This window comes from Panulirus ornatus, chromosome 32 (assembly GCF_036320965.1).
Source record: "Panulirus ornatus isolate Po-2019 chromosome 32, ASM3632096v1, whole genome shotgun sequence".
In the NCBI taxonomy this organism is placed as follows: Eukaryota; Metazoa; Arthropoda; class Malacostraca; order Decapoda; family Palinuridae; genus Panulirus; species Panulirus ornatus.
The window spans coordinates 16,357,993-16,385,156 of record NC_092255.1 but is presented as its reverse complement, the minus strand read 5'-3'; the positions used below and the strand labels follow the sequence as shown (position 1 = coordinate 16,385,156).

Below are 27,164 nucleotides of genomic sequence, written 5' to 3'. Positions count from 1 at the left end.
TTAAATGTCATACAAATATCCAGTATGCTTACTGCAATGAGTGGTAGAACCATACATCCATTAAAGGAAACTCATGAGGAATTTTAAAAACATAAGCAGGAGAAGCAGTCTTAGAATCATTAAAATTCAATATATCAGCCCTACAAAAATATCCTTTTCAGATTTGAATTGAAAGCTGAGAAGAGACAAAAATGTGGATCAGTAAAGGAAGAGGGATATGATTTCATGGAAACTAGGGATTCCAGTACTGAAAGGGAACTGCTGTAGACAATGGAAGTAGGAGCTGGGGAATGAACGAAGGCCAGTGGATCAGTAGTCAGCAATGCTAGCTAAATACATCACCACCAAGGTGCCTTCTGACAGTCACCTCTCAAATTCGTACCTTTGGGGATAAATCCAATAAGCTGAAATTGAATCTGATGATCACCACTCATTCCCTCCTTTGTGGCTTTCTATTTGCTGGAACCTGAATTTTTTTTCTGATCACTGACCATGCTCAAAGTATTTTACACATACTTGAACATATACCACGGTATACACCGAGTGATTTAGAATGTTATTAAAATCTTATCTTTTGAGTTAGGCCTCTAGAAACACAGGATTTTACAAATTCTATAGCAATCACTCCAAAACACTTAATGATTCGAAAAATTGCACTTAAACACTAAGAATTCACAACTGTAGTACTAGAAATTTCATCAATTTCAATACTAAAGACTTTACTTTCGGTTATTACCTGTCTTACCTCAGTTATTAGGAAAAGGAGAACTATCAGACCTCTTTCTAAAACATAAAGTATCCATATAACGTCTATTTCAGCCCTGGACACTAAGGAAAGCATTTTTACACATGGAAACTGTAACACCAAGAATAGTTACAGTAAAATGCTTAATGTTATTAGTTCATTTTCTTGCCTCCCCACATTTTTGTGCATATGTGGACTGTCCATAACTTTTTGGTCTTCATTTTTCTCGCCTCTTCCACATTCCTAGGCCATTTGGTTGCACTGCATGGTGAATCAAATCCCGAGTTAGCTGGCACAGAACCACATCCCAATGAAGAAGTGATCTATGACCGATTAATATATGTACGTCTAAAAGTTCCCTTAAGCACTGTAAACACTGACTGAGCCTACACAAGAACCTAAAAGGAGGGGTAATTTGGCAAGTGGCCGAGTGTGACTATACGATCACAATCCATTGTATGGTTGGCATTTGGATTGGGAGGCATTAATTGCATCAGGCCCACGACAAAAATACCAAGCTCAATGGTGAAGAGGTATCTCACACAAGGAAATCAAGGTTTTCCAGTTTCTTAAAGGTCTTTTGTAATATACCATCAGATCTGGGACACTTTCAGCTACATCTTTTGCCTACATATTACAAATAAATTATCTTGGTTATAAGATGCCTCCAAAAAGTGTGATATCAATTAAAGTACTTTAATGCAAATCAGCAGTTTTATTACCTTATATCTCCATCCCTGCCTTAAAATATCTATACATACCAAATAAGTCATTTAGTTCATCAAAATATTGGCAGGTTCTTTTGTTCTCATGAAGTTCATTGTGGTTGACAATATTCCGATACCTCTTGCATAATTCACGCCATCGCATGCGGATCTGTTAGAGAGTACAACACTATCTATCAGCCAAATATTACATACATTTCTTCACACACTTAAAGCATAAGACTTGATTGCCTATCCATTATATGCAATATCACTGTATTATTTGCTAGTGTTGTGAGATGATGGATTTAAATTACAAAGACAACGAGGGCCCATTAACATTGGTTGTCTGACCTATGTAGAGAAAAAATCAGTAAGGATTAGGAAAAAATAAATAAAGGGGCAGGAGGAAATCACACACTTAACACAAAACTGATACGAGCACACATACAAACATAGATTCAACATCACAAGATCCTCATAACTTGGACACGACTTCCACACTGAAGATGCAGCTGTCCTGCACTTACCCAGATAGACACACACACACATAACATCCCAAGCACTACAAAATTACCATAGAGGGGATATCAGGGCAGGAAAGTAAGGTAGGATAATAAGTCTGAATGCTTTGGAAGACCACAAAAGACGACTGTTAAGCTTATTTTTCATCTTACTCTGTACAATAATCTTACATGCAAACACAAAGATAGAGGTTGACATGTAATCACTACAAAATCTATAAATATTATTATCAAATTTTCCCTTACCTGTAACACAGTAAAATGGTAGCCAGCCTCAACAAGTTTGTAACGTATCAGCTCCCAGGCTTCTGTTCTCTTACAATTTTTGCCTAAAATAAAATATGCCTCAGGGTATTCTCTTAAAAGCTGAATAAGAATCTGGCTTGATTTATCATCCCAAGGTCCTGAAAGAATTGTGGGTTTAGATGAAAAAAGCATTACCCTAAGCAGAGCCCCATGAGCATTTGAGAGAGCAGTTGCTCAATTTATACAAGGTAATTCTTCTTGCCTTTTCCACATGACACAACTGATATTTCTTTCATTCAAATCAAGGATATTCTTTACACATTTCCCATATGATACAACTGATATTTCTTTCATTCAAATCAATATCAAACTGGGGATATACTGCCTCTCCATCAGATCCTGAATCCGTTTCTCAACTGGATTTTGTTCGCTCACTGCATGTCATGCTGGTCATAAGCCGATTCCCTAGCATAATTTTTTACTATCTTTGTTTCATACAACTTTCATTCCAATATGACTGCAACTTCATGTCTTCATTATGAATATAAACTGGTAATGTCTGCAGTTTATCATCTTCCAGCAAGACACCAACAACTCATGGTTGGAGCTCCTGCATCTACAACCATCCATCTCAAGTACCATCTTCATTTTTCTACAATTTTACCTACTTACAATAAGCAAAAAACATCCATCAAAACTTCAGGGAATTAGAGATTTTTGGACTGAAATGGTGTTTCTTTTGTTAAGAAAGGAAACCTAACCCGAAACCCTTCTTAAACAAATGGCTGAGCTTAAAATCATTTTAGTTAAGAAAGGTGTCACAATGAAGCTTCAAAAGGACAATTCTTTATGTGTATCTTTTTGAATGGTTATTCACCACACTGCTAAACTTTTATATACTCAGCTGTCCGTAAACCACATCTGTTGTTAATGGAAAGCTTTAAGGGCTTTAACTGTAATGTTACTCTGTTAACATTCAAACATGCCATTCTCAATGTTGACTATAATTCTACTAGTATGTTACAAATACCTAAAATAACATCTCTTATGCTGATTTTCCCATAAAAGTATCATTTTTCTAATTTGAATCTTCCAATAGTGAACAACAATGAGCTACTAACCTAATCGGTGTATGTAAGGAGCATCATGTCTAACTCGTTTACCACATGTGTTATCCTTCATTAAGCGATTAAGATACACAGGGTTGTCATAGATGTAAACATTAGATGAGGGTATTTCCACACTCTCCACTATCATGCCAGGACCTATCTGCATTTCCTCAGCATTTCCTACTGTTGGTTCTATATCTTCAACAAGGTGCTCTACCACTGGTTCTGCACTATGATCAACAATACTCATGTGTTCAATGGACTGCTCTGCATATTGGCATGGACTAGCTGTCATTTTATCACCTTCAAATTTCACAAAGGTATTCATGTGGTCCTCAGACTGATATGATCCCTCCTCCATCACATTTTCTTCAACATGCATATCTTTAATACCGGAGTCTGTATGTTGATCAGGGCACACTTCTACTATAGGTCCATCATATGCTGCCAAAGGACAAAGATTTCTCTGAGGATCCATTTGCTTCATCTTTTCCCCAAGAATACTAGCCACAGCCTCCTCCATGGCAGCCTCACTCTCTGCTCCTCCATAATCTGAAACAGAGATTTTCTTTTAATTTACATAGCATAATTAAAAAAACAAGCTGCAAAATAAATACCAGTAGACACAGGAAGACTTCCACTCGAAACACCCACAGTGTGAAAATCTTGAATGCCTGTGCATATATTAGTAGCTGCCAAAATGGTGCATAAGCTTCCAAATGTTACTGCTCTGTTTCTCATGCTGACATAAGCCATGCCATTACTTTCTCTCTGTCCTCTCAGTGTGAATCAGAGGCAATTGTATTCTGAACTCTAGCAAGTGATGCCACTGTATGGTGCATTAATGAATCTGGAATACCATATGCAGAAATATAGAATCTCTCACAAGAGTGCTACAGTGATACACTATATCAAATGTATCATATGTTTGTGTCTTTTTTTAAAAACAGGCACAACATATGATCTCAGGTACTCTCATGGAATTATATCCTCTCCCAATCATCATTTCAACATTTTCAGCAGACTGTTAAGTGTTTCTGGACATCACTTAGATATGGAGAAAGGTTTCATCAGGTTCATGCTCCTTATATGGATAAACATCCTTTAACAAGCTACAATGTCTGTTCTATCAATTTCAATACTTTACGATTCTAATTCCCTAGCCCACATCATTAATGTTGGGGTTATACTGCAATCATCTTTTGTACTATACTTGGGGGGGTGGGGGAGTTTTATGAAGACCCATCTGTTGAACACTTACTGTCATACAACTTCTTAAACTTATGTATGTTGTCTACATTAACAATGTCCTCAGTCAGTCAGTTCCATTCACCTACCACTTTTATACTATCCAAGTATTCTTTGCATTATTACAATTTCTTACTTAATTTCATGTATGCCCTCTGGTTGCTCTATCTCTACACCTCTCAAAAAACTGTTCACTGTCAACTTCATTGATCTTTTAAACTCATTTGGTTACAATGATATTTTTCCATCATTTTCAATGAAGCTTCCCACTGAATCTCTCAGCCTGATGAGGAGCTCTTTAACTAAAAGTTTAATTCTGAAAAATTTGAGAATAGCTTTGGATTCTCACCTTGTTCATGGGCGTTATTTCATATTTTATCTACTCCTAATTCCTTATCACTTCCTACTTCAAACATAAAAACTGTAAAAACTGAGGAAGAAAAATGTCTAAATTTCAGTTTAATAATGCAAAGAATGAAAATCACATTAACTAAAGCTATGGTCCTACATTTATGAAGACTGCATAGTACTTAACACCAAATGTTAAACAATTATCAGAAAAAATTTCTGAAACAATATTCCGTATACAAGTGGTCTCATGAACATTTCAAGTGCTGGGTTTGCCTGCAACAAAACATAGATGTTAAACATCCCACCTCTTTCATCTAGAGAAGTTAGAGAATCAGGAATGTAGTCGATTTCTTGATGCTCATTTATGGCACTGTTCTTTACTGAAGTACACTGGTGATAATTAAAATACTCCATAGAGGTAAACAGTTGGAAGCATTCTCCACACACATAAGATGTGTCCTGAAAAAAGGAAAGTACTAAGTCAATAGCACCCATATATATATAATGGTCTAAGTCAAAATCTAAAGCATCATTTTAGCTAAATGCCAACAAAACAGTTCGTACTATGTGATGATAAAAAAGGCAATCATTTAATGACTAAATATCCCACTCACGGAAAAACACTCTAAATCAAATATCAAAGATAATCCACAATACAAACTGTAACAAGTTCTGGAGATCTGAAAGTGACTCATGTATAACCAGCACAACCCTTGGACTTGACCATGCTGAATATCAGAAAATATCCAGTCAAGATACACTTGATTAAAAATCACTATCACTATTGTGAACCCATGAAAAGAAGTAAATGTGCATATACAGGCAATCTGCATTGAACTCACGACTCCTACATGGGATGTTTTGCAGTATCATAACCATCAAATGCAGAATTTTTCTATTCATTATCTAAACCAAAAAACAGAAATAAATAATCAACATACCCTAAATAAAGATAATCTGTTCTACAATCTACAGGGAGTATTGTTATAGTCCGTTTAACAGTCAGAAAAATAGTCCAACAATAATCCTTACATACACACTCAGTCTCTAGCTGTCATGTATAATCCACCGAAACAACAGCTTCCTTTCCACATCCAGGCCCCACAGAACTTTCCATGGTTTACCCCAGACACTTCACATGCCCTGGTTCAAATCCATTGACAGCACATCGACCCCGGTATACCACATCATTCCAATTCACTCTATTCCTTGTACGCCTTTCACCCTCCTGCATGTTCAGGCCCCAATTGCTCAAAATCTTTTTCACTCCATCCTTCCACCTCCAATTTGGTCTCCCACTTCTCCTCATTCCATCCACCTCTGACACATATATCTCTTGGTCAATCTTTCTTCACTCATTCTCTCCATGTGACCAAACCATTTCAATACACCCTCTTCTGCTCTCTCAACAACACTTTTTATTACCACACGTCTCTCTTACCCTTTCATTACTTAATCAAACCACCTCACACCACATATTGTCCTCAAACATCTCATTTCCAGCACATCCACCCTCCTCCGCAACCACACTTTTTATTACCACATGTCTCTCTTACCCTTTCATTACTTAATCAAACCACCTCACACCACATATTGTCCTCAAACATCTCATTTCCAGCACATCCACCCTCCTCCGCACAACTCTATCCATAGCCCACGCCTCGCAAGCATATAGCATTGTTGGAACCACTACTCCTTCAAACATACCCATTTTTGCTTTCCGAGATAATGTTCTCAACTTCCACACATTTTTAAACGCTCCCAGAATTTTTGCACCCTCCCCCACCCTGTGACTCACTTCCGCTTCCATGGTTCCATCCGCTGCCAAATCCACTCCCAGATATCTAAAACACTTTACTTCCTCCAGTTTTCCTCCATTCAAACTTACCTCCCAACTGACTTGTCCCTCAACCCTACTGTACCTAATAACCTTGCTCTTTTTCACATTTACTCTCAGCTTTCTTCTTTCATACACTTTACCAAACTCAGTCGCCAGCTTCTGCAGTTTCTCACATGAATCAGCCACCGGCGATGTATCATCAGCAAACAACAACTGACTCACTTCCCAAGCTCTCTCATCCACAACAGACTGCATACTTGCCCCTCTCTGCAAAATTCATGCATTCACCTCCCTAACAACCCCATCCATAAACAAATTAAACAACCATGGAGACATCAAGCACCTCTGCCGCAAACCGACATTCATTGAGAACCAATCACTTTCCTCTCTTACTACTTGTACACATGCCTTACATCCTCGAAAAAACTTTTCACTGCTTCTACCAACTTGCCTCACACACCATATATTCTTAATACCTTCCACAGAGCATCTCTATCAACTCTATCATATACCTCCTTCAGATCTATAAATGCTACATACAAATCCATTTGCTTTTCTAAGTATTTCTCACATACATTCTTCCCATATAGTAAAGAAGTGTCAAGAACAGAGAACTGAGTCTTAGAGGGAAAAATCCTCATTTGGCCTCATTCTCTGTTCCTTGTATTGGAAAAAGTACAAACTAGAGGGGAGGATTTCTAGCCCCCAGCACCCACCCCTTTTAGTCGCCTTCCATGACATGCAGGGAATACATGGGAAGTATTCTTTCTCTCCTATCTCAAGGGATAATATATATGTGTCTATACATATAATGTTACCAGACTATGTTGGCTCAAGATTACATTGGAACTCATCTGCCTACATTGGCCTCACAGAAAAAAAGCAGATTACTGAGGGAACAGAGTTCCAACAAATAACTGTCCTGATTGGAGTTCTCTTAGTTATATTCCAGTCTCATCCAGATTGTCTACCGCAAATAGCTGCTCTGGCAATTGTGACAGGTATTGGGTTGCTCCTAAAGGGCAGTAAAAAGGCTCAGCACAGCAACAAAGTTTGCAAAAGTCACGAGTCGTAAAGGATGAGTAAACAGTTCCCAAGCCCAGGGTCAGGTCAGGGGTACAGCGTCATGTCAGCTGCCACAGGTTCGAAGGTTAAAGTCAAGACCAGTTGTGGCAGGCTCCAGACTACACTTAAGAAGAGAAGACTGGGATGTAAAAGAAACCATGCCCTTCACTTTCAGTCCTAAAGATCCCAAATATCTCTGCTTGTAGCAGTAAGTACTTACAGCAGAGACACAAATGGTTGTTTAGTCTGTCGTCTGTTGACATTCGTCTGCAACTGTGACTAGTAAATTTCAACCATAATATCTCACACTATATCTCAACTGCTAGGAAGGTTAGGTGAGGTTTTCAAAGGCTCAGTTGATTTTTTGCAAGTTAAAATTTACCCCACACTTCCCCTACATAGCTATATTTACTAATGTCAATATAAACGGTATGATAAAACAAATCAAACTAAATCAAATTATGCAACTCCTATTGTGTTCATTAAACACTATATTATCATACATTACTCAATATGGAAGCCAAGTTTCAATGTGTGGGTAACTGGTAATATGTCAAAATCCTTGCTAAGGTGAGACAACCAGAGCAAATAATTACTCATATTCTAATACACAAAATTATCAACGCTAATTTTACAAAAGCCAGTGGGGTTGAGCAGAGAAAATTACCAACGCAGTAAAACAGTCAAACCAAATCAACCTAATCCTCAATCGGTAGGGCTCCACACACCAGCCTCCAAAGCCCAGTGGTGGATGATGGTTCGTATAAAATTCAGTGACAAAGTGGCGGAAGGGTAAATACTCAACGTCGGCAAAATGCCGTTTGACTCAAGAGACCGATACATTTGTTAAATTTCTCAGGCAAAAAATAACCACAACAAAATTAACAGCTACGTACTCTGTCCTGGGTCTCGAGTGCTTTTTGGTGTTCCATGTCTTCTGTGGCTGCCAAGCCCTCTTTATCACCTTTATCTATGGTATGTACTTAACTTGTTCGTTATTCACTCTAAATTATGACACACTCTCCTTTTGAACATATACAAGATTTTGGATGGGAAATAAACCATTTTCTTTCCAAAGCGACCCAAACATGCTTGGTCGCTTCAACTCGCCAGAGTGAAAGCCGAGCTGTGAACGCCCTCGACCTAAGTTCATACATGGGTTAGGTACATCCCACCACATATCAAATGTAAGAACATATTTCTGACGTTAAATTTTGTTGCTTCACAATAAATTAGGTTTCATAAAGGCATTTCAATTTTTTTTCTTTGAGATTTCAGAAGGTTTTATTGGTTTTAGGTTTATCAGTTTAGATTTCCGTTCCTAGCCTCAAGTGCAACTGTTGTTATTGTATGCTTTATTATTAATTCTACATTTTAACTATCATTGAAAATTGGCTCGTTTATGAATATATATATATATATATATATATATATATATATATATATATATATATATATATATATATATATATATATCAAAACATTTTAATACCAAGTAGGTGTGTCAGCAAATCCTTCCTACAGAATCATAAGTGTTCTAATAAGGGAAGTTGTCATGCTTTCGAAACAAATTTGGATACCCATTTCAGGAACTTACTATAAAAAGTGTGTTCGTAAAATGTGCATTCACAAGTTCGATTGTTCGTAAAGTGTGCATTCACAAGTTCGCTCTCCAAAATTAAGCCTTATTCGATGTAATAACCAAATGTGCAAATTATACAGAAACCTCTAATCACAAGTGCTTACTATGTGTATACAACTTACGACATATGAACGGGAAACTTGACAGGTAGAGATGACAGTAATATCAGCTTTCTTCAGTCATCTAGCAAGCAAAGATCATAAGGCATAAACCTGGAACAATCATTACGAGATCTTATGTAATAGTGTAACTAAGATTATTTGAGCCCGCTGATACAAATCACATTGTACCAATGATTAGTTTTATATGAAAGTCATTTTGCAACTAAAGATACAGGAAATTTGGACTATTTTAAAGATTATGAAAATATTATGCACATAACCATTTTCTACACTCTTAGGATTCTCTAAACAAAATGTTATTGCCACTACTTCCACTTGGGACGCCCTTCCTGTACCTGCCTCATCCAATTTAAACGCCAATCCTGGCACTTTGGGAGAGCTCAGCGACCATCAATGTGCAACATGCTCACCGACTTTCCCTGGATCGGGTACTGCTTTGTTTGTTGTGATGGCCTTTTGCTGTGCTGACCGTATAGCAAAGGCAATCCTACCAAGAATGGACTCCGAAATCCCTTCTTCCACCAGATCTTTTTCCTCTTATAATTATAGTTTGATTTCTCCTGCCCCGATGCCTGTTGCATCAGGAACATAGCAAATTGGATCACAAAGCTCCTCCTTTCCACTGAGACCTGCTTTCATTTCTGCTCGGAATCACTACAAAGATATTCTTCGTAAAGTCGCGCACATCATCAAACAAGTGTGTGTGTTGATCTGACTTCCACTGACAAAGTCTTCTGGTCCCTTACCAAAAATTTCTCTAACAATCTATCTAATTTCGAGCAGAAATAAAAGCAGAATAGGTTTCACCTAATTCTCTAACTGATTAAGCCACTAATTTTAGAACACTGTTCTCCTCTAATTCAACAATGGATGATTCACTATCTACTCATCCTCCCCTACCCTCCTCTTACTAAATCTATGCCACCTCATACATACCACTTTACAAAGGCTTCCAGTGTCCTTTTTCATATCCAAGTACGCAAGTTGTATGGCCCAGATGGCATACCCCAGCGTGTATGAGCTAGCTCGTACTCCTGCTCGCCTTTTTCGTCTAAAATCCTAGACTTTCCTACTCTCCGGAAGAATGCCTTGGTGCAAACCTTCCCTAAGAAAGGAGACCGTTCTAAACCCCCCCCCCGAGAATTCCTCTCATTTCTGCTCTCTAAAGTCTCTGAAACTCCCCAAGGATCACTGTCTCAAGCGCTTAGAATCCCACACCCTTCTTTCCAATTACCATTATCACTGTCGCAGTGCTAAGTCCATTGGTTATTTCTGTATGCGACTTACCTCTGGTTCTCGTCTCTCAAAGATTTCGGAGACACGATTGTCGTTGCCCGTTGCCCTCGAAATCTGCAAACCGTTTGACGGGGTGTGGTTTGTGCTTCCTTCATTTGTTTTTCTCTAAATAATGTTTCCTCCTCTCTGGACGTTCCATTGCTATTGTAATTGCTCTTATTCTATCAACAGTGCGTGTCCCTTAGGGTTCCATCCTTTCGCTCACCCTCTTTCTCCTCTAAATAAATGATCTCTTATCAACATTTAATTCTATTAATTCTTATGCTGAAGATCCAATTTACTCCAAATCATCTCCTTTGCCCTTCTCCCTTCATTCTGGTACTCTTCCTCTTTCCGCAATGAGCATATAATCTACCTCATTTCGACATGTGCAACATCTCACATTTGGGAAGCCGTAAAAGTGGTTAAATTCAAGTAATGACATGCCATTTCTCCCTGTATTTCTTTGTGTTACTTGTTCTCCCCTCCCCCCAGTTCAACTTTGTAATACATTTAGGTGAGAGAAGGCTTGCATAAGTGTGTAGCGTTTTTGTTAATACGTTCTGCTATCAAGCATCGTAGCCAGTTCTAAATAGCTCCTCTAGTATGTTATTCGGTTTCAATCGCCCAAGCGCCACAACGGTGAATTTTCTTTAGTCTTCTATGCTTGTTATATATCGAATAAGACATCGCGGAATATCATAACATTCAAAAATATTTCCTTAACCTAACCTAGTATGGCCAGTCAGTTCAGAATGAAAACTGCTCTAAGAAAATTAAATTTGAAATGTCTTTTCGTTCGCTAGCACTTACTCAATTTTAGCCAGTGTCACTCGAAGCAGTTGAGTCTTGTTAACTTTCTGTACAAGAAATTCATGTTTCATGTTACCTGCTGGAGGAGGAACGTCTGCAGTGTAATTTATGATCTGCGCTGGTGACAGGAGACACAAAGGCAATCTGGAGGAGATGGGAGGGACACCAGTGTGGTAGTTGCAGCGTCGTCATTGGTGGCGGTGGTGGTGATGACTGTCATGTTCCAATGTGATTGTGTGAAAGTGATGGTGAAATTATGGTTATAGTGTAGTCGTCAGCGGTTTAACTGGTAAAAGGGACATGCACCCAGAATGGTAACTTAACCAAATTTGTCATTGGATTGGGAGTCGTACAGGGCAATATCCAGATAAATGGCACTGTTTATCTTAAGAAAATACTAGGCCGAGAAAAGCACTCTTCGTTTAGAATCTGTATAGTGCAAGCCTCTAAGCGCCCTCTGTTACGGAACCGGTATAGGCTATGGAAAGCGATCCCAGTTTGCAAAATGTGTGTACGCTGAGGAAAGCTTCCTGATAACAGTATTTATAGATATTCAGGACCATGGCAAAGAACTGTTGATTTATCTTGTCCTACTGAAGTAACTAAATCAACTTTAGTCGTAACCAACCCGTAATTTGTAATTATTCTAAGAAATCGCCGCAGCATACGAGACAATCATTACTTCTGTTTCCTATGCTTTTCAAGTGAATTTTACTCGAAAAATGCTTGAATTCATCCACAGCTTCCAGTTTTTCACTATTCAAGAAGAGATTACAAAACCTGACAACATATCTGTTTCTATGAACTTCGACTGCTGAGGAAAAGCTACTCATACCAACTTAGCAACGAGGCCGGTCAGAGATGTCCTGCTGCCCTCCTCCACACTTAATGAAAATCACTGATGATCGAGGCATCTGATGTACTTATTATAGGTAACCTGTGTTGGCTGACGTTCTCTTACATATGTCCTATGCCCATATCATGTCCACAGTGACCCGTGTGACGCCCTAATCCCACGCGCCGGTCACAAAGCAGCTACTTAATAATTCACCCGAGATCATCCACAGGCCACAAGAGGCAGGAATGAGACCATTTGCTTCCCAAAGTATATGTATACGGAACGTAAGCCCGTATGCCGGGCCTAAGCTCGAAGACCGTACGCAATAGCCATGTACATTCACTCTCAGCCCTGGCGGTAGTAAGTGGAGCCACAAACACTCACCCTGACCCTGGGTGCTGGTCGCTGGAGCGGTTTGTCTTTCCCCTAAGCCCGGGCGCTGGTCACAGGTGCCGTGTATACTCATACTGAGCCTGGGTGCTGGTCACTAGAGCAGTTTGTATTCACCCCAAGCCCGGGCGCTGGTCACAGGTGCCGTGTATACTCATACTGAGCCTGGGTGCTGGTCACTAGAGCAGTTTGTATTCACCCTGGGTTCGGGCGCTGGTCACAAGAGATATGTGCACTCACCCTGAGCCTGGGTATTGGTCACTAGTGCTGTATACTCCAAAGAGGAGGAGGAGTAGGCGTCAGTTCTGCAGCGGTCTCTGATTGGCTGAGGGCGGGCTCGAAAAGAGCGAAGTACCGCTATTCATTTAAGAAGATAAGAGACGGATGGGGTATGCTAGTGGGCGGATCTCCACCATGAAAACAGGTTAGTAGGTCCTAACCCCAGCATCTCTGAAAATAAAATCCTAGGATAATACTTCTGTTTGCGGGACACCTTGAAGAGAAAAGGTTTTTGATTTTTTCATAACCATTTTTAATTTTCTTAACCTGCATTTATCTTTTTTTTTCTTACCTATGGCTACAACATCCACTGCGTGATCAAGTTTTGGGATGTGATCTCAGAATTGTCAATTATTTAGGGAAGAAATGAAACCTGTTTCATCTTTTTTTATCATTTTCCAAATTTATCACGAGGTAACACTCACAACTGCATAAATATATAAAAGACCATACAAATCGCACTCTAACTCATAAACTGAACACAGTGAATAAAGATATATTTCTTAAATCTTACAAACACTGATTACGCTTTAATACAAAATAATATATATCTTTGCTACAAAAAACATTCAGAATTTTACCGAGACCATAGCAATCACGAAGCATACAATTATTAATACCAAAGAAGTACATGCAATTCAATCCATATGATGCATCTTTTATATAAAAACAGGTTTTATATCAAAATATTTTATCTACGTTTTCTGTGCCTGAACAACAAATTTTATAAATGTGTGTATACATATATGCAAATCAGAACAGGATATAATACACAGTACGCGTTTTTCAAGACATAGGGTTAAAGTAATTGTTTTTTTAATACCTCTCTCTCTCTCTTTCTCTCTGAAACAATTTGATTTATGGATTATAATCCGTTTTTACTGTGCGCTCTCCTGCCTCACCTTGTGGGGTAAAGTCGCAACAGTGGCATACTTTGGTCGCCCGTACCCACTTCACTGTCACTCACAATCTCCAAACGTTGTTTTCTAAAATTTCGTTGGATAAATGATTTTACAACTTAAGCAGTATAATATGATTACTAGCACCGCCTCAGTAACATAATGCTAAATGGTTAATTATTACATCTTTTTACATTTCATCTTCCAACTTTTCAATTATGCCTCCAACTTGCAAATTTTGCACGCTACGATACCACAGCCACATTCATCAAAAGGCTGATGCAAAATTTGCACTGGTATTTTGTTTTACCGTTACTCGTGTCTAGCCATTTTAAAGGCCGCCACCATTCTCCCCCCCCCCCCCCCCCCGGGTTTTACCTTGAATTCACCACATATCAGTTTCATTATCTACGCGTCCACAAGCAGTTCTTTCTTATCAGCACAAACTGCGACAAAGGTACAACAGACTCTCTCTCTCTCTCTCTCCGATGATCATATTTGTTCTATACTTAGCACAATTCTCTCTAAAAATGGTGTCTTTCTTTTCAGACAATGAGGCCTGTGTGTTTTAGCCTGGTAATTTTTCACATTTTGATCATCTTGGCCTGGATGGATCACATACTCGTAGAGCTAACCTAACTTTGTACGCCTTGACCTGAATAGATTACAGACTCGTAGAGCAAACTTAACTTTGAACTTTAACTTGAAAGGATTACAGACTCGCAGAGCGAGCCAAACTTTGTACACTTGGACGGATCACATACTCGTCCAAGCCTAACTTTGTACACCTGGACGGATCACATACTCGTTGAGCAAGCCTTTGTCAACTTTGATTGGATAGAACACAGACTTGTAGGGCAAGCCTAACTTTGTGCACCTTGATCTGGGTGGATCACATACTCTTAAAGCAAGCCTAACTTTGGCATATCTATTCATTTCCTTAATACATCCACGTATACTGATTTTTTGAGGAAGATTTTCTCAACACTGGTAGGAACTAAGATTACCAACCGTTACCATACACTGTGTCCAACTGAAACCTTGGTGATGGGAGTCAAGATGATGTAAATGATATCTTACACATTCATTTGTGTCCCACACCATCTTGTGGTCCCTGGGGTTCTAGTTGATGTAAGTTCGGTGACGCCAGTTGATGCAGGTGAGGTTGGATGGGCTTGGCGCTGGCTGATGCAGGTGAGGTTGGATGGGCTTGGCGCTGGCTGATGCAGGTGAGGTTGGATGGGCTTGGCTCTGGCTGATGCAGGTGAGGTTGGATGGGCTTGGCTCTGGCTGATGCAGGTGAGTGAGGTTGGATGGGCTTGGCGCTGGCTGATGCAGGTGAGGTTGGATGGGCTTGGCGTTGGCTGATGCAGCTGAGGTTGGATGGGCTTGGCGCTGGCTGATGCAGGTGAGGTTGGATGGGCTTGGCGCTGGCTGATGCAGGTGAGATGGATAGGTTTGTTGTTTACTGATGCAGGTTGGGTAGAGAGATTTGTTGTCGAGTGGATGTACCACCTAGACAGCTGTGCCAGCCTCATCCCTCGAAGGGACACACACACACACAAACACACATCTCCTTCAGGCGTGTACAGAACCACCCCAGGTCTTCGTCAGTTTCATATTCTGGGGAGAATGGGAGGGTGACTTAATAACAACAACCAGCCTAGGTAGAAGGAGAGGGTTGGTGTCGGATCCACATGTCGCACGTTATAAACTCCCTCCGTCCCACCCGTCAGGTAATACCACAGTCACAAAGCGAAATCTCTGGTATAGTTGTAGCCTAGTTCATCGTAGCGAGGGAGGGCCGAGCATTCTGTGGGGTGGGACGGCTCCTCACCTCACCTCACCTCACCGCTCTTACACCTACTGTCCTCACTGCCACCGGCCCTGTACAAACTATCACCCAGATCTACCCGCTAAAGCTTTGCACTCAGATATCCCTTTATCACCCCACATCCATGTCATCTGTCACCCGTGACCCAGTTCTTACGTCACCCACATTATGCTACCAGTCTCTTGAGTTCCCTTCACTGTCCTTCATTTGTTGCTTAGTCTTCTGCGACACCCGTCACCCAGGTCCCACACATACTATCCGTCATCCAGGTCCCACACGCATCACCCGTCACCAAGGTCCCACACACACACCACCTGTCATCCAGGTCCCACACGCATCACCCGTCACCATGGTCCCACACGCATCACCCGTCATCCAGGTCCCACTTGCATCATCCGTCATCCAGGTCCCACACGCATCACCCGTCATCCAGGTCCCACACACAATACCCGTCACCCAGGTCCCATACACACAACATCCATCACACACATTTAAGCCTCAAGTCCCTGCCTCCTCAGCCGTCAGCCCGATCCCTGCCTCGTCATCCATCAGCTGCGTCTCTGTCTCGTCACCCGTCAGACAGATTCCACAACCATCACTCGTCACTTAAGTCCCTGCTTCCTCATCCCTCACCCAGTTCCCTTCCTCGTCGGCCCCTAAGGCATATCTCTCGTCAACCATCGGCCAAGTCTCTAAGTCCTCCCCAACAGCCAAGTCCCTAAGACCTCCTCCTCACCCATCAGCCAAGTCCCCAACCTCATGACACCCTTCTCCCTTCGCCAGAGACAGGCACAAAGATAGGAAGGGTATCAAGCAGGCCAGACAATGAGCACTACATCAGGAGTAAAAATCATAAGGAGTCGGGTGGTTGACATGCCTTCGAAATTAAAGAGATCGTCAGGGAGGCAAACTTATATTTCTGCCAACGTCAGATTTACTTTCAGGCACATGACCCGTGAGATGTTCTAGAGGGACATACATTATGGCCCCTAACCTTGGAATATGCAAGTGATACCCTGGTGTCCTTACCTCAGGGGGAGGCCCAAGGATGAAGAGGATTGCGGGAAGTAGTGGGCTCCGAGTGTCACACGGCTCGTAGTGATTCCTTGCCTCTCCCGCGAAGCTCATGAGGGAGGCAGCAATCCTCTCCTCCGTCCAGTGAGTTGCCCATGACCTCACCTCTGGGCAGAGAAGGAGAGAAAGATAAAGAGAAACAATGATTAAAAAAAGATATACTTGTTCCTAAGAAATGACGCCAAGAAATAAGAGAATACAGAACAAGATCGCATGGCTGGAAGAGTCAAAAAGTGTGGGGAGGAATGTGAAAGAGCATTTCTCAAGTTAGAGAGAACAGAGCTGTGGACATCTTGAACAAACTCAACGAAAGGGAAGTGAAAGTAAGATAATGGTCGGAGACTCATGAGTGTAAAACTCCCTCCCTAAAAGTGCAAAAATAATCACAATGAATCAATAATACTCTCTCATTACAACATTACAACAGGTCTAGTTTGTATACTCACTCGTCTGGCCATTCTTTGTAGACTGAGGAGTCGTCTGGTGAGATGGGGTCGGTCAGCCCTCCCGTCCGATCGGGAGTTCCAGCAACGTCCGAGACTCTGGCAGCAGCAGCATCCTAGCTCCGTCGATTTCGCCCATGCAACTAGAACCGCATACACTCTTGAAGACTGTTCCTCTACTGGAATCATCCACGACTCTTTTTTCGTGGAAGTTGTTCCAGTTGTATACATGGGATAATTTCATCTATTTATTTTCGTCTTTACAGAACACTCCAGGGTGTGTTGAAAGATGAGTTCGAGTTCCTGGATTTCTTGAAAGTGAACGTAGAAAGGAGGGAGAAAGCGCCTTCCAGTGTTGTTCTTCTCTGTTTTTCTTCAGACTTTTCCAGTTTCCTGAAAGAGCGACTCACATCAACTCGTACAAAACGTTCTGCTTGTACAGCAAAGTAGCTACCTCAAACTCGGATGGAAGAGCAGAGAATCTACCACTGACTCGGATGGAAGAGCAGAGAATCTACCACTGACTCGTATGGTAGAGTACCTACCACTGACTCGTACGTTGAGCAAAGTATCTATCACTGACTCGCACGGTTGAGCAAAGTATCTACCACTGACTCGTATGGTAGAGCAAAGGGGATCTAACACCCGATTTGTATCCTATGGTCTTCACAAACACTAAGGCTGAGAGATGGTTGAAAAGGATTTTCCAACCCAATATCATCGTCTGTATTGCCTCGTGCAATCCGTAGTTGGCACACACACATGCAACTGCTCTCCGGCTGACAGCGGGTTGGGTGTGCAATTAAGAAATCTTGTATCTCTCCCAAGAGCTCTCATCGCACAGCAGGAGAAAGAAAGACTGAAACTCTTCCTTCACGTCATCTGGCACATTCATATCCGAAACCTTCCTCCTCAGTTCACCAATTTCCCTCTCCAAATCAACCCCCCTCAGCAACTCATCGTAATGACTTAGGAATTCGTCACACAAGGCCTCGGCTTTAGACTCCTTATAATCTCTCCACAGGAGCTTGTCAATGACCGAACCTCGAATGAGGACACGACATGCTTCGAAGAGCGTAGTCACTGAGGTCAGAGAGGTGACTTCTTCAGAAGTTGTGTACCAGAAACGCACCAGCATGTACAAGTTTAGAGGTCTGTGCAACACGTTCCGCACACTTTCCCCCATGCCCTGTAGAAGGTCTATCAATTCATCCGTTTTCTTTGTAATCTCCTGGGTAATGTCGGCCTCCTGGTTTTCAACAAACAATGGTCCCTCACCAAGCCTCCGCCTCTCCTCGGAAAAGACTCGCAGAAGTTGCGTTATAAAGGAACGCTCCTGCCTCTCATCGATGCCCAGGACTCTCAGGGTTGTTCTTCTGTTCTCGGGCACTATGGTCATCAGGTCTGTTGGATCCTCGTGTCGTGTCGTGATGAAGACTTTGATACAGTGTCCCGGGAGGGCTAGGATCTCTTTCAACAGACTCTTGTACGCGTCATTGGCCTCCTCATAGCCGTCAACAATGATCATCAGCGGCTTACTCAACACAATCTCCTTCAGTCGATCACAATCACTCACCAGCCTCACCGTCTTGGATAAACGGTGTTTGAGCAGGTCGCTGAGGCATCTCTTGTTGGTGTCTCTGCTGTATGTGAACAGCACGAAATGGAACGATGACAGGCCGTCAAATTCAGTCGTCTTGTTTATCCAGTGATGCGTGATTGCCTTCATAATGGTAGTCTTCCCTATTCCGATATTCCCCTTGAGAATAACCACTGTGGGATCTGTCCTGTCTGGTTTCTTCACGGTCACTAGCTGGTCGTGGGTGATGATCGTCTTCTTCCCTTTGGTGTGCACCGCGTCGTCTTGCTCTAGTTCCACGGGGACGAACACGCGATGCGGCTCAACATACAGTTCATCGCCCAGCACCACACAACACAGTTGACTGTATTCGGAAGAGGTTCTCTGCATGATATCATCCCAAACATCCTTCTCTTCGTGTTTACGAAAAAGCTTTTTGATCTCCTGCAGCTTCTGGTAGTGTTCGTTCTTCGCAGGGTCCATATTTTCAACGATATAAGTCTCCTGAATATTTTTGATATCATTGCATATAATGGTAGACAGCTGACCGAAGTTCGCCGAGCTGTTCGCTGGGAAACGGTTTTCAGCTTCTTGAAGGAGATCTTTCAGTAGAACGGTAAGTCTATCCATCCTTTCAAGAAACTCCGTCTCTGACGTGACTAGTTTCTGGTGTGAGAGGGTGTTGCGTTCATCTTTCAGGAACTGGATCCCGTGCTCCAACTTGTTTTTCTCATCCTTCCAGATTCTGATATCGCTTGGCAAGTCACACAGGTCGTTGATGCGAAGTAACTTATGCAAGGAATTGATGTCGAAGTCGTTAAACGACCAACCGCCATTGATCTTTTTCCTCAGTTCTTCGTCAATACACCACTTCTTGTAGAGCTGCTCCTTATTATCCTCAGTGACGCCCATGGATTTCTTCCTAAGTACAACGGCGACGTAGTCCTTGATCTCCACCGAGCCTCCGCGATAGGCCGAGCGCAAGACAGCGACCAAGACCTTCTCACCACAGCTCCGTAGCGCCCAGTAATACCAGAGGCCCCGCTGCTCGTCCGGAGTTATTCCAGAGGATGAGGCCATTTTCTTCTTAGCTCACACTCCAGGTTCCAGCACAGATCTCTTAATAATAACAACACAATTAATAATAATGATAATAATAATAATAATAATAATAATAGTAATACTACTACTACTACTAATAATATCAATAATAATAATAATAATAATAATAATAATAATAATAATAATACAATAAATGTAAAATAATTGTTATTAACACCTTTACGTCCTTTCCTGCTGAAGGAAGGTAGACCCAAAGCTTTTCTATGTGTGCGCATTAAGGGCGCCCCAGGGGTTTCCTACGCAGCCTTTTCATCTTCTCTCCCATATATTCGGTGTTCACTTGTTTCTATCCTCAAGCCGCAACACACACTTACGTCGCTGTGGTCAAACTCTAACCATGCCAGCCTGTTTAATAGTTCCCACACTGTACACTTTTACCCCTAACTGCCTCAGTCCACAAGTTTCTCTTAAGTACACTGAACCTTAATGTACTTTGTCACACTCTGAGCCCTGGGGTCAGTAATGGCCTCTTGCCCTCGAACATCCTAATGGGGATGAAGGACGGGCTTACTAGGTCAATACTATCCCACTGAGGAGCAGGAATGGGTGGTGGGTGGATCCGATCCCAACAACAGAATTCTCTCTCTCTCTCTCTCTCTCTCTCTCTCTCTCTCTCTCTCTCTCTCTCTCTCTCTCTCTCTCTCTCTCTCTCTCTCTCTCTCTCGTTCGGATTAGATAGTCTACCTAGATAACCTCCATCAGCAGAACACCGGGTCATCTGTTATCAGTTGCTATCGTACACTTCCATTTACTTACCCGTAGACCACTCCATGATACGACCTTCGTCGAGATGGGAAAGTTCTTTCCATACGTGAAAATGAGGAATTATAGACACAACATTTCCAGGTCTTAAGTGCTGACAGGGCGTACGCCTCTAAGCAACTCCACTTCAACCCACTCACAGCGCTGCGTGAAAGATAAGATTAGGTATGCATTAAAAACCACAGAGGCAGCAAATGCAAATTATCTAGCGCTTTCGTATATTACACTGTCAAGACTGAGTGACTCAATCTCGACAATATATTACAGGGAAACGCTTGAAAGTTTTTAGATTGTTTGTTTCCTACATACTTTACCTGTATATTATGTACATTCGTTACGTGTGTACTTTTTGCACACACACACACACACACACACACACACATATATATATATATATATATATATATATATATATATATATATATATATATATATATATATATATATATATATATATATATATATATATTTATATTTATTATACTTTGTCGCTGTCTCCCGCGTTTGCGAGGTAGCGCAAGGAAACAGACGAAAGAAATGGCCCAACCCCCCCCCATACACATGTATATACATACGTCCACACACGCAAATATACATACCTACACAGCTTTCCATGGTTTACCCCAGACGCTTCACATGCCCTGCTTCAATCCACTGACAGCACGTCAACCCCGGTATACCACATCGCTCCAATTCACTCTATTCCTCGCCCTCCTTTCACCCTCCTGCATGCTCAGGCCCCGATCACACAAAATCTTTTTCACTCCATCTTTCCACCTCCAATTTGGTCTCCCTCTTCTCCTTGTTCCCTCCACCTCCGACACATATATCCTCTTGGTCAATCTTTCCTCACTCATCCTCTCCATGTGCCCAAACCACTTCAAAACACCCTCTTCTGCTCTCTCAACCACGCTCTTTTTATTTCCACACATCTCTCTTACCCTTACGTTACTCACTCGATCAAACCACCTCACACCACACATTGTCCTCAAACATCTCATTTCCAGCACATCCATCCTCCTGCGCACAACTCTATCCATAGCCCACGCCTCGCAACCATACAACATTGTTGGAACCACTATTCCTTCAAACATACCCATTTTTGCTTTCCGAGATAATGTTCTCGACTTCCACATATTCTTCAAGGCCCCCAGGATTTTCGCCCCCTCCCCCACCCTATGATCCACTTCCGCTTCCATGGTTCCATCCGCTGCCAGATCCACTCCCAGATATCTAAAACACTTCACTTCCTCCAGTTTTTCTCCATTCAAACTCACCTCCCAATTGACTTGACCCTCAACCCTACTGTACCTAATAACCTTGCTCTTATTCACATTTACTCTTAACTTTCTTCTTCCACACACTTTTCCAAACTCAGTCACCAGCTTCTGCAGTTTCTCACATGAATCAGCCACCAGCGCTGTATCATCAGCGAACAACAACTGACTCACTTCCCAAGCTCTCTCATCCCCAACAGACTTCATATATATATATATATATATATATATATATTTTTTTTTTTTTTTTTTTTTTTTTTTTTTTTTTTTTTTTTTTTTTTATACTTTGTCGCTGTCTCCCGCGTTTGCGAGGTAGCGCAAGGAAACAGACGAAAGAAATGGCCCAACCCCCCCCCCCATACACATGTACATACACACGTCCAGACACGCAAATATACATACCTACACAGCTTTCCATGGTTTACCCCAGACGCTTCACATGCCTTGCTTCAATCCACTGACAGCACGTCAACCCCTGTATACCACATGACTCCAATTCACTCTATTTCTTGCCCTCCGTTCACCCTCCTGCATGTTCAGGCCCCGATCACACAAAATCTTTTTCACTCCATCTTTCCACCTCCAATTTGGTCTCCCTCTTCTCCTCGTTCCCTCCACCTCCGACACATATATCCTCTTGGTCAATCTCTCCTCACTCATTCTCTCCATGTGCCCAAACCATTTCAAAACACCCTCTTCTGCTCTCTCGACCACGCTCTTTTTATTTCCACACATCTCTCTTACCCTTACGTTACTTACTCGATCAAACCACCTCACACCACACATTGTCCTCAAACATCTCATTTCCAGCACATCCATCCTCCTGCGCACATCTCTATCCATAGCCCACGCCTCGCAACCATACAGCATTGTTGGAACCACTATTCCCTCAAACATACCCATTTTTGCTTTCCGAGATAATGTTCTCGACTTCCACACATTTTTCAAGGCTCCCAAAATTTTCGCCCCCTCCCCCACCCTATGATCCACTTCCGCTTCCATGGTTCCATCCGCTGACAGATCCACTCCCAGATATCTAAAACACTTCACTTCCTCCAGTTTTTCTCCATTCAAACTCACCTCCCAACTGACTTGACCCTCACCCCTACTGTACCTAATAACCTTGCTCTTATTCACATTTACTCTCAACTTTCTTCTTCCACACACTTTACCAAACTCAGTCACCAGCTTCTGCAGTTTCTCACATGAATCAGCCACCAGCGCTGTATCATCAGCGAACAACAATTGACTCACTTCCCAAGCTCTCTCATCCCCAACAGACTTCATACTTGCCCCTCTTTCCAGGACTCTTGCATTTACCTCCTTTACAACCCCATCCATAAACAAATTAAACAACCATGGAGACATCACACACCCCTGCCGCAAACCTACATTCACTGAGAACCAATCACTTTCCTCTCTTCCTACACGTACACATGCCTTACATCCTCGATAAAAACTTTTCACTGCTTCTAACAACTTGCCTCCCACACCATATATTCTTAATACCTTCCACAGAGCATCTCTATCAACTCTATCATATGCCTTCTCCAGATCCATAAATGCTACATACAAATCCATTTGCTTTTCTAAGTATTTCTCACATACATTCTTCAAAGCAAACACCTGATCCACACATCCTCTACCACTTCTGAAACCGCACTGCTCTTCCCCAATCTGATGCTCTGTACATGCCTTCACCCTCTCAATCAATACCCTCCCATATAATTTACCAGGAATACTCAACAAACTTATACCTCTGTAATTTGAGCACTCACTCTTATCCCCTTTGCCTTTGTACAATGGCACTATGCACGCATTCCGCCAATCCTCAGGCACCTCACCATGAGTCATACATACATTAAATAACCTTACCAACCAGTCAACAATACAGTCACCCCCTTTCTTAATAAATTCCACTGCAATACCATCCAAACCTGCTGCCTTGCCGGCTTTCATCTTCCGCAAAGCTTTCACTACCTCTTCTCTGTTTACCAAATCATTTTCCCCAACCCTCTCACTTTGCACACCACCTCGACCAAAACACCCTATATCTGCCACTCTGTCATCAGACACATTCAACAAACCTCCAAAATACTCATTCCATCTCCTTCTCACATCACCGCTACTTGTTATCACCTCCCCATTTACGCCCTTCACTGAAGCTCCCATTTGCTCCCTTGTCTTACGCACCCTATTTACCTCCTTCCAGAACATCTTTTTATTCTCCCTAAAATTTACTGATAGTCTCTCACCCCAACTCTCATTTGCCCTTTTTTTCACCTCTTGCACCTTTCTCTTGACCTCCTGTCTCTTTCTTTTATACTTCTCCCACTCAATTGCATTTTTTCCCTGCAAAAATCGTCCAAATGCCTCTCTCTTCTCTTTCACTAATACTCTTACTTCTTCATCCCACCACTCACTACCCTTTCTAAACAGCCCACCTCCCACTCTTCTCATGCCACAAGCATCTTTTGCGCAATCCATCACTGATTCCCTAAATACATCCCATTCCTCCCCGACTCCCCTTACTTCCATTGTTCTCACCTTTTTCCATTCTGTACACACATATATATATATATATATATATATATATATATATATATATATATATATATATATATATATATATATAAAAGATTAAACTTAAGATTTTTGTCTACCCTACTGAGATATCCTGTCCAAGTCTTGAATAAATTGCCTCCCTATCTAATAAATAAGACATGAAATATTTCCATTCTGGTAGAATAACCATTATTCTGAAGAAAAAAAAGTATACTTGTGAATTCACATGAACATTTCTAAAAAATTTATAGTAACATCAGTTAGAGGTTTCCATACAGTAAGTTTATGGAAACTTCTTGATCGGAGAATTCTAACAAAACAAAGAATGACAGTTGGTAACAATTGACAGCTTAACAAGGTAATCATCTTGTTCTCTAAAATGCTTGCTCTTCTGCTCTCGCATTTTCTCGCTCCACGCAATTATTTTTCTTTTCCATGATGTCTTCCAATCTAAAAATATAATATATCCTCTAATCAAATATGAATACAAATACACAAACATTCACTAAACATCATAAAATGTGTTCTAATGCATAATAAAGGACACCTATATTTGATGAAGGCGTACGGTGAAAAAATACTGAACTAGAAACGTGTATCATTACTAAATAAAGAAAATAATATTCAACATAAACATCATCTAACTTAATTTTCATTCTCGTAAGGTAAACCGTGAACGTTTAAGGAACACGGCTTGACGGTGGCAAAGTTGAAAAAATATATACAAAGAAACGTATGAGAAAATGATGTCATTCTTTCATATTGACATATCCAAAGTTCCTTGTTTTCCTCTCACTTTCTCTTGTTAGTAATAGTACAGAAAATTGCTATTTGGCAGTGTGTGTGTGTGTGTGTGTGTGTGCATGTGTGTGTCTGTGTGTATGTGATGGTGGTTGGTTGTTAACTCTTTAGGCCTATCAACTCCTCATTCTATATGACCATCATCGTGAAGCCACACCTACTCTTCTAACTCTGGGTTGATTAAGGGTAATCAAGGAGCAGAGATAACTCGAATGGCAACAATTCTAGGAAAAGTTTGCCAAACCACGAGGGTCGATTATCTCGGAAATATCATTTCGCGGTAATGTGGAAACGTTCATCATCCAAACACCTGAAATATGATGATGTAGTTGAAATGAAAGCATTGGTGATATTGAAACAGAAAAGATTACTAACTTGAGGTGTGGTTCCCGCTCAGCAGTGGCTTCCAGAAAGATACCTTACTCAGCTCAGGTACGCTAAAAATATTCACTCATGAATGCTAGTTTCTACACTGGTATTATTCTGTATTTCCCAATAGAATTCATTTCACAAGTAGAACTGCTCAAACTCGAGTTCCAATGCTTTTCACGTCTGTCACTGATGGAACTATGCACACGTAATATCATGTTGAAGTTTATCATGCTGTACTTTTCACATTTGTATGTTATAATTTGACAGAGCTTCATGTTCCAACGTTAACGGAAACAGTACCTCATATAGTGGGATTACGGCCATGTATATCTTCCATGTAAGGCGGAATTCCCGCCATAATGTAGGGACAACTAGAGTAACACTCACCTTGTACATAACTCTTATGTGTGTGTGTGTCTCACCCCTTGCCGTCCATGTTAGTCTATTTTCTGGTTGCGCAAATCTTATTATATCCATTTCTTTTAGCTCATTTGTACCTTTATACAAGTTTTATGTGTTATAGAGGAAGTCATAAACCCACAAAACTCCGCTTGGCATGCATGGAATGACTGAAAGAAACGAAATATAAAATACTATCTGGGATCTTGATTTTGTATTCTGCCGCTAGGGGGCAACACCCGCCAGCTATTTATATACCCTATGGCGCGTCGTTTGATAATTCACTGGTCAATATATATTCATCACACATGGCTCTTGGGGTACGTGATATATAGTTTTGGACGCTGATTTCGAAAATGCAAGCCCTTTTCTTGTATCACGTCTACTTTGTATGAGAGATTTAGCACTGCCGAAAGATAAAGCTGAACATCTAGCATCTCGTCTATAAGAAAAATGTTTGCTCAAAGGACGCTCGCATAACTTATTTTAGGAAAAGGAGTCAGGCTTACTTCTCACTTTTCTGTGGATGGGCCGCTCTAGGTCTGGCAAAAAGCCGAGGAAGACGCTCGATTTGGAACTGAAAATACAAGCAATCATCCAATATGGAGGAAAATCTTTTTTATGTGATTACACATGATCTACAGTTGTCCCATTTCGACGGTCTCCACAAATAGGATAAGGTAATCAGTGGAGTGAAACTGGGTTTGGTTCCGGACCATCCCTGTTCTTGATTTATATAAATCACTTGCCTTGAAGGTATAAACTCCTTCCTGAATAGGTTTGCAAATGGTGCGCATATGTCTCGAGAAAAGTGAAAAACGAGGAAGTACATCGACTTACAAGGGG

The 27,164-nt window shown here is 41.3% G+C and overlaps 2 protein-coding genes across 4 annotated transcripts in view; both read right to left on the bottom strand.

Annotated features, from left to right (window-relative positions):
• The window catches only part of LOC139759076 (uncharacterized), a 63,066-nt gene extending 50,026 nt beyond the window's left edge, over positions 1 to 13,040 (bottom strand). The window contains exons 1-5 of one of the 2 annotated variants that reach the window (XM_071681017.1): positions 12,907 to 13,040; positions 5,233 to 5,386; positions 3,341 to 3,880; positions 2,220 to 2,377; positions 1,507 to 1,621 (exon numbers count right to left, since the gene is read on the bottom strand). In XM_071681017.1, the coding sequence (XP_071537118.1) occupies positions 1,507 to 1,621; positions 2,220 to 2,377; positions 3,341 to 3,880; positions 5,233 to 5,341 (922 nt within the window). In that variant the 5' untranslated portion in view covers positions 5,342 to 5,386; positions 12,907 to 13,040. Of the gene's footprint in view, positions 1 to 1,506; positions 1,622 to 2,219; positions 2,378 to 3,340; positions 3,881 to 5,232; positions 5,387 to 8,728; positions 8,956 to 12,906 lie in introns of those variants that run through there. The other variant, XM_071681016.1, reaches the window with a different exon arrangement.
• Positions 13,041 to 13,567: 527 nt separating this feature from the next.
• Positions 13,568 to 26,401, bottom strand: LOC139759073 (uncharacterized). 2 transcript variants are annotated; one of them, XM_071681012.1, is made up of 5 exons: positions 26,307 to 26,401; positions 20,899 to 21,048; positions 17,445 to 20,139; positions 16,954 to 17,105; positions 13,568 to 15,713 (listed from the first exon to the last, which is right to left on the bottom strand). In XM_071681012.1, the coding sequence occupies exon 3, from the start codon at positions 20,098 to 20,100 to the stop codon at positions 18,244 to 18,246; it is 1,857 nt and encodes a 618-aa protein (XP_071537113.1). In that variant the 5' UTR covers positions 20,101 to 20,139; positions 20,899 to 21,048; positions 26,307 to 26,401; the 3' UTR covers positions 13,568 to 15,713; positions 16,954 to 17,105; positions 17,445 to 18,243. The 2 variants fall into 2 exon arrangements, with proteins under 2 accessions (XP_071537113.1, XP_071537112.1); XM_071681011.1 differs by having other exon boundaries at positions 25,923 to 26,332.
• Between the last annotated feature and the right edge of the window lie 763 nt (positions 26,402 to 27,164).